The sequence below is a fragment of the Diaphorina citri genome, unplaced genomic scaffold, assembly GCF_000475195.1.
Source record: "Diaphorina citri unplaced genomic scaffold, Diaci psyllid genome assembly version 1.1 scaffold101, whole genome shotgun sequence".
In the NCBI taxonomy this organism is placed as follows: domain Eukaryota; kingdom Metazoa; phylum Arthropoda; class Insecta; order Hemiptera; family Psyllidae; genus Diaphorina; species Diaphorina citri.
In genome coordinates this window covers 268,864-281,438 of record NW_007377538.1, presented here as the reverse complement: position 1 = coordinate 281,438, position 12,575 = coordinate 268,864, and the positions used below count along the sequence as shown (strand labels likewise).

The 12,575-nt window shown below is 33.5% G+C and overlaps 3 protein-coding genes and 1 long non-coding RNA gene across 4 annotated transcripts in view; 2 read left to right on the top strand and 2 right to left on the bottom strand.

The window, feature by feature from the left end:
* Positions 1-3,440, bottom strand: part of LOC103524498 (DNA-directed RNA polymerases I and III subunit RPAC1) — a 5,272-nt gene extending 1,832 nt beyond the window's left edge. The window contains exons 1-2 of the mRNA XM_017449633.2: positions 3,316-3,440; positions 2,270-2,386 (exon numbers count right to left, since the gene is read on the bottom strand). Of these exons, the coding sequence (XP_017305122.1) occupies positions 2,270-2,386; positions 3,316-3,379 (181 nt within the window). The 5' untranslated portion in view covers positions 3,380-3,440. The remainder of the gene's footprint in view (positions 1-2,269; positions 2,387-3,315) is intronic.
* A 249-nt stretch (positions 3,441-3,689) lies between these two features.
* On the top strand, positions 3,690-5,065 carry LOC108254568 (serine--tRNA ligase, mitochondrial). The gene is made up of 4 exons (XM_026819897.1): positions 3,690-3,889; positions 4,090-4,339; positions 4,573-4,824; positions 4,950-5,065. Exons 1-4 carry the CDS (start codon positions 3,762-3,764, stop codon positions 4,983-4,985), a joined length of 666 nt encoding a protein of 221 aa, XP_026675698.1. The 5' UTR covers positions 3,690-3,761; the 3' UTR covers positions 4,986-5,065.
* A 4,086-nt stretch (positions 5,066-9,151) lies between these two features.
* LOC113465394 lies at positions 9,152-10,599 on the bottom strand. Its single transcript, XR_003390125.1, has 2 exons — positions 10,562-10,599; positions 9,152-9,374 (listed from the first exon to the last, which is right to left on the bottom strand). It is a non-coding gene; the product is annotated as an uncharacterized LOC113465394 (long non-coding RNA).
* Positions 10,600-10,700: 101 nt separating this feature from the next.
* Positions 10,701-12,463, top strand: LOC103524497 (DNA-directed RNA polymerases I and III subunit RPAC1-like). Its single transcript, XM_026819899.1, has 3 exons — positions 10,701-11,020; positions 11,872-11,913; positions 12,327-12,463. Exons 1-3 carry the CDS (start codon positions 10,979-10,981, stop codon positions 12,444-12,446), a joined length of 204 nt encoding a protein of 67 aa, XP_026675700.1. The 5' UTR covers positions 10,701-10,978; the 3' UTR covers positions 12,447-12,463.
* Positions 12,464-12,575: the final 112 nt, after the last annotated feature.

Sequence of the window (12,575 nt, the reverse complement as noted above, 5' to 3'; positions counted from 1 at the left end):
ATTAACTTATTCCCCTTTTAAACTTTTTTGAATAAGACGGAAAAAAAAAACAAACTAATTAGGTCACTGTAATACTCTTATTATAAATTAAAAAAGAAGTATAGGTACTAACCATTAGGTTTCTTCTCAATGGAAATAACTCCAGGGGAAAACATGGTCTGTAACCTTTGTGCCATTTCTCCTTCTATTTCTTGGGTTAGGGTGATTTTGGGCAAAAGACGATAGAATGCTGTGGCTGAAAAATAAAAGAAAAAATATATATAGGTAATATGTAATTAAATTATAGGAGCTGTTCATAGTAAACAAGGTATGCAGTAAACACAGAAAGTGGCTCCACGTTGCCGTCCCTGGAAACGATCTAATACTCAATATTAAATCGGCTAAACTTTCTACCACCAGAGATATATATACCTAGGTAATATGTAATTAAACTATAGGAGCTGTTCATAGTAAACAAGGTATAGCAAGACCTTGTTATTACTGTGAGAGTAAACAGACTTTTCAGTCCTATGCTGGCAGCATAAACAAGGTATATTCCACCTACTTACCTATTCTATAATCTCATTATATCTTACCAACAGGAGAAAATTTAGCATGATCTCGCCCAATACTTTTAACAGCAAACATGGTGACATCAATTTCATGTCCTGGGCGTAGCTTAGCAATAAGAATATCATCATGAATAGGGCCTACATCACTTGATTTGTACATGTCTCCTTGACTGCCTATGGGGACCCATTGTATGTCCTTGGTGAATACTGAAAATTAGATAGAAAATTTTAAATAAAATGGGGAAATAAATAATAAAAATAAAAATAAACTTGCAAAGGAAATGCTTTTTTTTACACATTGTACACAGGTAATATTTTTTTTATGGGGACCCATTGTATGTCCTTGGTGAATACTGAAAATTAGATAGAAAATTTTAAATGAAATGGGGAAATAAATTATGGGGACCCATTGTATGTCCTTGGTGAATACTGAAAATTAGATAGAAAATTTTAAATGAAATGGGGAAATAAATAATAAAAATAAAAATAAACTTGCAAAGGAAGTACTTTTTTTACACATTGTACACAGGTAATGTTTTTTACTGTCTGAATGAATTAATAAGACAACACAATTTTCTTACCTTTATGTTTTTCATACATATCATCAGCATGAGATGAGTGACTAAAACTAGCAGACTTAGTGCACTTGATTTTCAGTTGAAATTGTAGGGTGTCTTGTTCACATGGTTCATATTCTAAAAATAAAATGGAAAAAATATAATGATAGTGAGAATACCTACATAAAACAGTTTGTGTTATTGCCACTTTACTGACTTGGAAGTTGAAGTTGTTTCATATTACTATTATTTCATTAATGGTTTTCAAGTAATCAAGTGCACGCGCACTTATGAAACTCGGCAGTTAATGTCATTAGTTCTCATCTCATCACTTGAAAAGTGCTAAATGTGGGTTCATCAAGCCCCAGCTGAAGTGGATATTGTGCAGTTACATGTGACCGCTATACAAAAACCTGTTCATCATCATCATCTTAAAAAAAAAAAAAAATAAAACATGGTTCATATTCTAAAAATAAAATGGAAAAAATATAATGATAGTGAGAATACCTACATAAAACAGTTTGTGTTATTGCCACTTTACCTGACTTGGAATTTGAAGTTGTTTCATATTACTATTATTTAATTTGGCAATCTGATAAAATCTTCAACTGTTACTTGGATATATGGTTGGTGGTCAAACAGTTTGGGATTGATCTCGGATTCATTTCATATGTTCTTTGACTGCACAGGATTATTAGGTATGTATGATTATAGAGTGCCTCTCACTGAAATAATAGAATAGAACTAGTTACTATATCTGGTTAAGACACCGTTTAGGACACAAGTATTGTAGATCCTTTCAGGGTGCACTCAGCCTTATGAATACAACTGCTGAAAGTAGTATTCATCATACAAAATTTCTCTTTGGACTAGTTTGGACGTAATTACGCCAGCACACCCGCTGCCAGTCCAAAGAAAAATTTCTTATGATGAAAATACGGCTATAGGATATCCTTTGAAATATAGGGGGGAAAAACTGATTGTGGAGTTGAAAAAATAGAGGTTCTATATTAGTTTGGACGTAATTACGCCAGCACACCCGCTGCCAGTCCAAAGAAAAATTTCTTATGATGAAAATACGGCTATAGGATATCCTTTGGAATATAGGGGGGAAAAACTGATTGTGGAGTTGAAAAAATAGAGGTTCTATAATGTACGTACAAATAAAATGATCCGGGACACGCGATATTTGAACAAGGTCTTTGAGATCATCCTCACGGAATACATTTCTACTTCCACTATCATAGCGTGCACTCTCCACCTTGGCGACTCGTTTTCCTGTAACAATAGTTGTATTTCATTATCCTCTCTGTGCGCAAAGAGGCAGAAAAGAGGTGATTTTTTTTTTATTTATTTATTATTATGATTATTATTTTAACGAAAAAATCCAAGAAATAAAAAATCTGTCTCTCATGTTAAGGGAGATGTTTTAATACATGGGTTTCTGTTGGTAAACATCTGTCAATATTCTTTGGGAGCCAGGGTTTTCCAGTTGGTGTTTAAAACAATATGAACAACGATTTTCTACCAAAAATCTAGGAGGGGGGGGGGTCATAATTGGTTTGTAAGGAACCATTTTTATATAAATAGAGTCTCTCATGTTAAGGGAGATGTTTTAATACATGGGTTTCTGTTGGTAAACATCTGTCAATATTCTTTGGGAGCCAGGGTTTTCCAGTAGGTGTTTAAAACAATATGAACAACGATTTTCTACCTAAATTCTAGGAGGGGGGTCATAATTGGTTTGTAAGGAACTAGGTATTTTTAAATAAATAGATACTTACTTCATGGTTTCTGCATAATTACCATTGTTTTTGTTGGAAGGATAAGGTTATAAAGTTTATTAATCATGAAACTTTACATCTCAAACACTATAGTTTAGGCATGTTGCTTCAAAAGAAAAAAGTTCCACTAGGGTCTTCCTCAATAACCACTCTTAATAAAAGATACTTACTTACTTAGTCTTAAGTTTTTGTCCATGGTTGTTTAATAAAAGGTAGGAACGTACAACACATAAATAAGACTCTAGAAATTTGGGCCATTGCAACGCATTGGAATGCAATAGTAAAATAAACAGCAAAGGTTAGAGGTTAGATTAGCTAGTTCCCATGTGAAACTACGTCGATGAGGACGTAAAAAAAAAAACAAACTACTTAGGTCACTGTAATACTCTTATTATAAATTAAAAAAGAAGTATAGGTACTAACCATTAGGTTTCTTCTCAATGGAAATAACTCCAGGGGAAAACATGGTCTGTAACCTTTGTGCCATTTCTCCTTCTATTTCTTGGGTTAGGGTGATTTTGGGCAAAAGACGATAGAAGGCTGTGGCTGAAAAATAAAAGAAAAAAAATATATATAGGTAATATGTAATTAAACTATAGGAGCTAAATTGGGCCATTGCAACGCATTGGAATGCAATAGTAAAATAAACAGCAAAGGTTAGAGGTTAGATTAGCTAGTTCCCATGTGAAACTATGTCGATGAGGACGTAAAAAAAAACAAACTAAAGTTGATTCTCCAACTTTTTATTAATTATAATTAATATTATTTATCAATTATGTATCATTATTATTTCAGGTGAACGGAGTCAAATTTATCACTTGGAACCAAACTACTATGGAAATGGTTGGTGTTTGTCAGGTACAGCAGAAATGGGTATTGCCAGGTACCTTATGAACCAGACTTTGCCTGAATCTCAGTTACCAAAACAAATAGCAGCCATGAGTAAATGTTATCGGGCAGAAATCAGTGTTGTTGCAGATGAGAAAGGGGTTTACAGGTATGTAGGAAGAATAGTAATTAGTTTGAAAAAAAAAAATGCCTCAAGTGAATTTTATCTTAATTTACCCTATGTTAGAGGGAGAAAAAAAAAATAAAAATTAATTAAGTAGATAGATACCTCCAACAGTGTTTTTCCATTTGTCATTCCTTTTCTTCACATAGGTAACTTTATTGCTGAACACACATTAACTTTTCCAGAGTTCATTGCTTCACTAAAATTGAAATGTTTGGTGTGACCTTGCCTGAAGACTCAGAAAAACAGTTGGAGCAGTTTTTACAGTTTGAAGAGAGCCTCTTTGGTGAACTGGGAATTCACACTCGCACTCTGAACATGGGAGCTAATGAATTAGGCGCCCAAGCATACAAGAAGTATGATGTAGAGGCCTGGATGCCAGGAAGAAAACACTGGGGAGAGTTGAGTAGCTGCAGTGATTGTACAGACTATCAGGTGGGTTTAAAATCACATTTTTCTTCTTCAAAAATTTGATGGATTTATTTCCCCCAAGGTAAAAAAAAAGTATAATAATTTTCATTACTATCATCATTATTATGTACAGATATAATTAGCTAAATCCCCTTTAGGGGTGAGCTATTCATTTAATTTTTTCTTTACCAATAATACAATCAACAAGCCCATTTACTTAATGTCCTGTTTTGACTTCCTTGCTTCCTTCCTTGCAGGCAAGAAGACTAAACATTAGGACCGAGGATGGCAAGTTTGCTCACACTCTCAATGGGACAGCATGTGCTATTCCCAGACTCCTGATGGCCTTAGTAGAAACTCATCAGAATCAAGATGGTACAGTGAATATACCGGAATGTCTTCAACCATTTATGTTTAACAAGAGAATAATAGGTGACACCAGGGGAGCCCCAAGTTTAGTCAAAGTTAAAACTGGGATTAGCAAAGCAAAGAAGAAAGTACTGGCCAAGGCTGCCTTGAATAATGTGAAAGTAGCAGAAGGATGAGAGTTAGATCTTTTTTAAGGGTGGATATCCTCTAGTTTGAAAATTTTCTAAAAATAACTGATGTGGATGAATTTTCCTTACTGGCCAAGGCTGCCTTGAATAATGTGAAAGTAGCAGAGGGATGAGAGTTAGATCTTTTTTAAGGGTAGATATCCTCTAGTTTGAAAATTTTCTAAAAATAACTGATGTGGATGAATTTTCCTCACTGGCCAAGGCTGCCTTGAATAATGTGAAAGTAGCAGAGGGATGAGAGTTAGATCTTTTTTAAGGGTAGATATCCTCTAGTTTGAAACTTTTCTAAAAATAACTGATGTGGATGAATTTTCCTTATAACTAGACCTTTTATCAGCCTTAGAGTCCCCACTCCCAACTAAAAACAATAAAAAGACAATGTTTTTTAAACATAAAATTTCATTGTTTCTTAATTAAAGAAATTTCAATCTTAACTATAATAATAAATACATAAATTTTACATTTAAATAAAACAAAATAATAGGTAGGTAATAATAAAGTAATATCTATGACCTACTTATTTAATCTAGGAAAAATGATTAAGGGAATGTATCAGGACAGGGGTTCTAACTAAAAATTTTATAATGTGATTGAGTGAATAGAGAGGTAGGTATTATTTCCTATTAGATCTTTTTGTGCTATCTAGCTAAGAGTCCCCACTCCCAACTAAAAACAATAAAAAGACAATGTTTTTTAAACATAAAATTTCATTGTTTCTTAATTAAAGAAATTTCAATCTTAACTATAATAATAAATACATAAATTTTACATTTAAATAAAACAAAATAATAGGTAGGTAATAATAAAGTAATATCTATAACCTACTTATTTAATCTAGGAAAAATGATTAAGGGAATGTATCAGGACAGGGGTTCTAAATAAAGATTTTATAATGTGATTGAGTGAATAGAGAGGTATATTATTTCCTATTAGATCTTTTTGTGTTATCTAGCTTACTTATTCCATAGTCATAGTCAAAACTTCTTATTTAATCTAGGAAAAATGATTAAGGGAATGTATCAGGACAGGGGTTCTAAATAAAGATTTTATAATGTGATTGAGTGAATAGAGGTATATTATTTCCTATTAGATCTTTTTGTGCTATCTAGCTTGGACGAGCCAGCCAATTTAACATGGCTAGAGCTAGAGACCATCACCCTGGTGTATAGCAGATACAAAAAGACATCTTTTCTTTATTCTACTATCACCATTCGGCGAAAGCTAAAGCCGCTACAACAACAACACCAACAACAACAACAACAACAACTATTATTTAATTTGGCAATCTGATAAAATCTTCAACTGTTACTTGAACTTGGCTATCAACGGATATGAATCTAATGATGCTTGTGCATATGCAAATACGGTTAAAGGTCAAAAGTGAACAAATATTCCATTCCTGAAGGACCAACTATCTTATAACACTAGAGTTGAGACTGTTGAGAGCTGGTTAAAATAAAAGGAAAGTTACCAAAATACAAAATACTTCTTTTCCACTTCGGCAAACTTGGCTATCAACGGATATGAATCTAATGATGCTTGTGCATATGCAAATACGGTTAAAGGTCAAAAGTGAACAAATATTCCATTCCTAAAGGACCAACTATCTTATAACACTAGAGTTGAGAGCTGTTTAAAATAAAAAGAAAGTTACCAAAATACAAAATACTTCTTTTCCACTTCGGCAATCCACTATCACTATCCACCTCTCACATGCATTGAAAATTTGAATTTTCGCGGTGAAATTTATAATTGTGAAATTAGCCCAATGTACGTGAGTGACAGCAACTTTTGAAAGATTCGTTTACATGCGCCGTAATGTTTACGGTTTCGCAAAAAAATACGCCACTTAAATTTAATAAAGCTGCCATGTGATTATTACCTATTATATCTATTGATTAGAATAAATTGGGGATTAGTTAGGTACCTTTCTGAATCAAAATCACTGAGATTACAGCAGGATAGCACAGGATATACCTAATTATACTTATACCTTCCTAATTATATCATTTAATAGTATAAACGGCAGGGGCAGGGTATTACATTAACTTTATTAGATAGTTTTTTTGGTCACAGAATAATTATTCCCAAGAAACGTTTCACCTAAAAAAATAAATACAAATGAAACCACTCATGACACGAACTTTGTTTTTACCTCTAGTACCTTTTGACTGTCAAAATAAATAATGTAGGTATCGTAGGTAATTATTTTGTATGCAATATTAGGTATTCATTTTATTATTTTTTTTTTAATTATTAGGTACAATATTACGTAGGTATTTATTATTTGAACTGCAAATCATAATATGTACATGGCTTCTAGTTCTACAGTCTTCTTGTATCAGTCAATATTATTAACCTAATCTTAAAACAATGGACAAGTCTTCAAAATTCACAATCATAAGAAGTACCTACATACTTGAAAAAAAAAAGAAAAAAACGCAAATGATCCAATTGTGGGCAAGCCTCCAGAGCAAAATTTAGGATTTGCGATTTCTTTGGGATGACTAGACACTTCCTACATTTAAATGAAAAATACGTACCCAACCAAATCTATTAAATCAAAGAGGAAATATATGTATAGGTAATTATTGTAATATTGTAAACTATGAACCCATGAACCTTAACATGAACTTAATTAAAACATCTACTTGAGGAAAGACTCATGCTTCTCTTTGACAACATAGAAATCATCCACAATGGCTCCATTCTTATCATCTGACTTCTGTTGGAATCTCAAATGAGTTTCATTTAACAGATGCATCACAGTATAACCATAGTCACTATTTCTGAATGCAGACCAGGGGTTGTTGTTATTGAAGAAATCTACACGTTCTCTACACCCAGCAGATCCAGTGACAATGTGTACAGGGGCTCTGGGATTAACATACGGGTGTTCCATGCTTCCATTGTACACAGTAAAGTTATACACAGGCCACAGGCGTTCATAGCTGTGTTCATGTGCCCATATAGCAACATCAACACCATACTTGTACATGAGAGGTTCCAGAGCAAATGCACCAAAGAATCCAGTACGGGTTAGCGCCCAATTCTTGATACAATCATCATCATCATTATTAGAACAATACATGGGACGGTGACCAAACAGTACAATCCAAGGATGAATCTTTCGGTTTTCAGGCTTGGCAGCTTCTATCAACTCTTGCTCGAGCCACTCATATTGACGTACAACTTGCTTCATTCCATAGTTGAGGAAGTAATAGACCTCCGTGCTGATCGCTATAAACTTGACAGGTCCTATGGTGAAACTGTAGTAGAGATTCTCATTAGAGTTAGGCATGCTGAATCGGTACCGGTAATGGCTGAAGTTGTAGGCACCCTCATGATTGCCCACACACACCATGTACGGTACATAGGCAGCTATAGGCTGGATTTGATTCATGAACTCGTCTCCTGTAATTGAAAATAAAATTTCATTGGTGCAAGCCTAATAGCCCATAAGATACTTCTTATTTTATTAATGTTCTTTTTTCCTTCTCTCTATTTAATGTGATCTTGTGTGGAGTAGTCAAGTCTATTTTTTGAGGATCAATAAATACTGGGATTGAGCTTGATTTATTGAGCCTATAGTTTGGTGACTAAACTGAAATAAATTAGGTACGTAGGCAAGTTATATTTGAGAAGTGCTTACAGTAACACCTCCCTGAGAATTACATAGGAGCATAGGACTTACCTACTCTACCCTCATTCCAGTTCATATCATAAGCAAAGTCTCCAACGTGCAGAATAGCATCATACTCATGATCCTGGGTCTCCTTTTGTAATCGAGGTAAACTTTGTGCATTCACATTGCCCATGTCACCATACACTGCCAACTTGGCCACATAAGATGGACTGGGATCCACCGAAAGTAAAAATGGAATGAAAATATCTAAATTTGAAAATAGGTATAAGTACCTAAGCTGATACCTATTGAAAAATAGTGATAACAAAATGCGTAGATAGGTAGGTACCTATTCGATCTATTTGAGCCCCTAACCCTAACCCAAATCCCTATGGTAATAAGCTCACAGCGCGTCGTGCGATATTGGTAGATGACGTCATCACGGGAGTACAGTGTTGTCGCTAGGTATGATATCGGCGTGCTTGAGACTCTCATGTTCCGAGAGCTGTATCTCACGATCTAGTGAACGCATTTTCTTCGTTTTAGTCTCAATATTTTTTTTTATTTTTATAGTTTTTTCTGAGATAATAAAAAAAAATCATGAGAATCACCAATTATAAAAGAGGTGCCCATTCATTGAAATATGCTGGCTTACCTGTCTCATTGAAAGTGCTCCAAGTCACTGTCATTGAATTCTCTTCTGGTCCAAGAGCTAAGTGGACTTGCTCTGGCTGGTAATAACCAATAATGGGAAAATCAGCCTCTGTCTTTACTTGAGCCAAAACAAGGCAGAATAAAATAGAGCCAAACAATAGTGACATCTTGGACAGCTGTTTTTTCAAAGTGGTACTTGTGATGACAATTTAAAACATTTTTCCTGCAAAAATGATGGAAAGATAATTATGTAAAAAGAATTTATTGTAATTTAAAGATTTTTTTTTTCCACACTAATACAATTTAGGTATAGGGCCACACTTTTTACTTGAAGCTTGGGTGACTTACCCTCTTGTTTCTTATCTTTATCAGCTGGCACACTTTTGTACTCAAACAATCTTGGGTCAGCTTTCAAAGGGATAAGTCCCAGTCTATGGGCCAGGACTTCATCCTGGATGACAGAAGTGTTGTCATGAAAGTGAACCCTGTCAATTGCCATGCTGGGGCCACACTTGTATCTGTCTACTGTAGAAAATATGAATGGTGGACATGTCATTTCTATAAGTTGTAATAATATGAGGCATATGGAATCATGCAGAGATACGAGTAACTGCTAGGCTTATCTTGGGTTTTGTTATCAAAGAAAGTAAAAATGTAGAAATGGTAGAGGTAGCTAAAGTCTTTAATTTGATCAATTTCAATCAATTGTGATTCAATCAAAGGTAATTGTGATATGACACAATACAGGACACATAATTATTATGATATGGGAATTTAAACTTGTTGGTTCATTGTCTCAATTTACAACTTACCTTTTCACTTGAAGTTTAGCCTGAATAAATGGCGGGCCACACTTGTATCTGTCTACTGTAGAAAATATGAATGGTGGACATGTCATTTCTATAAGTTGTAATAATATGAGGCATATGGAATATTGGAATCATGCAGAGATACAAGTAACTGTAAGGGAAAGTCGAAATGAACAAGAATAAGTACAAAAACTGTCTATTCAGCAAGGTTTTTTTTATTACTTTTAGAATTACCTATCCAATATTTCAATGCTGTAATGACTATTAAAAAGAGTATTAAGTACCTACTCCAGGAAAATCCATTATGAGTTTCCTTGATAGCTAGTAGCTATAGCTTGATGTACTATAGTACCGTAACATTTATTTCGATCGAGAAGAATAATATGAATAATATGATCTCCACATACCAAACATCCCTGCTCAAAGTTCCACTTAAAAAATGTAGAAATGGTAGAGGTAGCTAAAGTCTTTAATTTGATCAATTTCAATCAATTGTGATTCAATCAAAGGTAATTGTGATATGCCACAATACAGGACACATAATTATTATGATATGGGAATTTAAACTTCTGTTGGTTCATTGTCTCAATTTACAACTTACCTTTTCACTTGAAGTTTAGCCTGAATAAATGGGATGTAAACGAATCTTTCAAAAGTTGCTGTCACTCACGTACATTGGGCTAACTTCACAATTATAAATTTCACCGCGAAAATTCAAATTTTCAATGCATGTGAGAGGTGGAGGTGGATAGTGCTTAGTGCTAAGTGATAGTGGATTGCCGAAGTGGAAAAGAAGTACCTATTTTGTATTTTGGTAGCTAGTAGCTTTCTTTTTATTTTAACCAGCTCTCAACTCTAGTGTTATAAGATAGTTGGTCCCTTCAGGAATGGAATAATTTGTTCACTTTTGACCTTTAACCGTATTTGCATATGCACAAGCATCATTAGATTCATATCCGTTGATAGCCAAGTTTTGGACATACTTGGGTTGTAACATTAGTGGAAGAGGATACCAAAAATGCCAGAAACAATCAGTCTTGGAGAATATGGGGTTAATAATGTAAGTATCATTTTGACTACATTATTCTATTAATGGTGTATTCTGTGGTAATTATGCAGAAGTCATGTCCGTGGAAAAGAAAAGCTCCTTTTTGTATTTAAACTAACCCTATAATAACACTAATTACTAATTGTGAAAACTCCTTCTTGCATTTTTGGAGAATATGGGGTTAATAATGTAAGTATCATTTTGACTACATTATTCTATTAATGGTGTATTCTGTGGTAATCATGCAGAAGTCACATCCGTGGAAAAGAAAAGCTCCTTTTTGTATGTAAACTAACCCTATAATAACACTAATTACTAATTGTGAAAACTCCTTCTTGTGTTTAACCTAACTCTATAATAACACTGGTCACTGCTCATTCTTTCGGATTATTTATTATTTTTGACGATCTTTACGAAAAAAATACATTTGGACAGTTATATTTTTCATGAGAATCATCAATTGTGAAAACTCCTTCTTGTGTTTAACCTAACTCTATAATAACACTGGTCACTGCTCATTTGTGCCAGTTCCTTTGGTAGCAATATTCCAAGGACATGACTTCTGCATAAGTACCCATTCTGCAGAATACTTTGCACTCTCCATTGTATAAATGCCTTTTAAAAAAAAGGTACATACAAAGTACATGTAAAGTGTTTAGCACTATGCTGGAACTTGGCCTGGTGCACTACTGTATGCTCAGCTGATGGTTTGCACTTGGGAGAATACCTACATTTAAAAATAAGGTTTGCCTGGTTCACATTCCTCTTTTTTTGTCATTTGATCAAATAGATGTCACTGCAGAATGCAATGAAGCTAGGAAGTCATCTTTTGAATTAATCGTTAAATGTTTTATTTGTTACAGACCAGTAATGATAGTGTATGGAGCTATGATCACTTTAAAAAGGTAGGTACCATTTTAAATATATTTACAACCAGTCTTGGTATAAAAAATTGTGTTTTAATGTCATATACAGGGCTACGTTGCCCTTGGGATCATTTTAATTTGAAATTATTTGGACATATTTCTACTTGGTTGCATCATCAACTATGTAAACTGATCTCCTGTATTTACGTGCAAAATTGTAAATGTAGATCTTTCAATTAAATTAAAATTAAAATCAAAACAATTTGGTATAATATATTTTCCATAACCCATTAGCACCAATTTTACTGGTGTTTCAGTGGAATTTTAATATCTTGTGTTCAAGGGTTAGCATCTGTTCTGTTACAGTTAGGAGCTTAAAGAAATTAAATAATAATTAAAATCTGATGAAATTGATTTGAAAATTAAAAAGTCATTTCCTCCTTCTTTTCCAGAATTTAAAAATCAATATCATAAATTACAATGAGACTGACATGGAGTTTGACATAATTGGCATACACAATGTATTTGTCAACAGTATAAGAAGGATACTGCTTTCTGAGGTAATAAAATAAACAATTGTGAAATAACCACCTTTGATTACGTTCCTTACAAATCTTTTTTGTGCATTTGAAAAAAAAAAAAAAAAAAAAAAAAAAAAAAAAAACACTTTTTTTTTTTAAATTTTTTTTTTTAATTTTTTT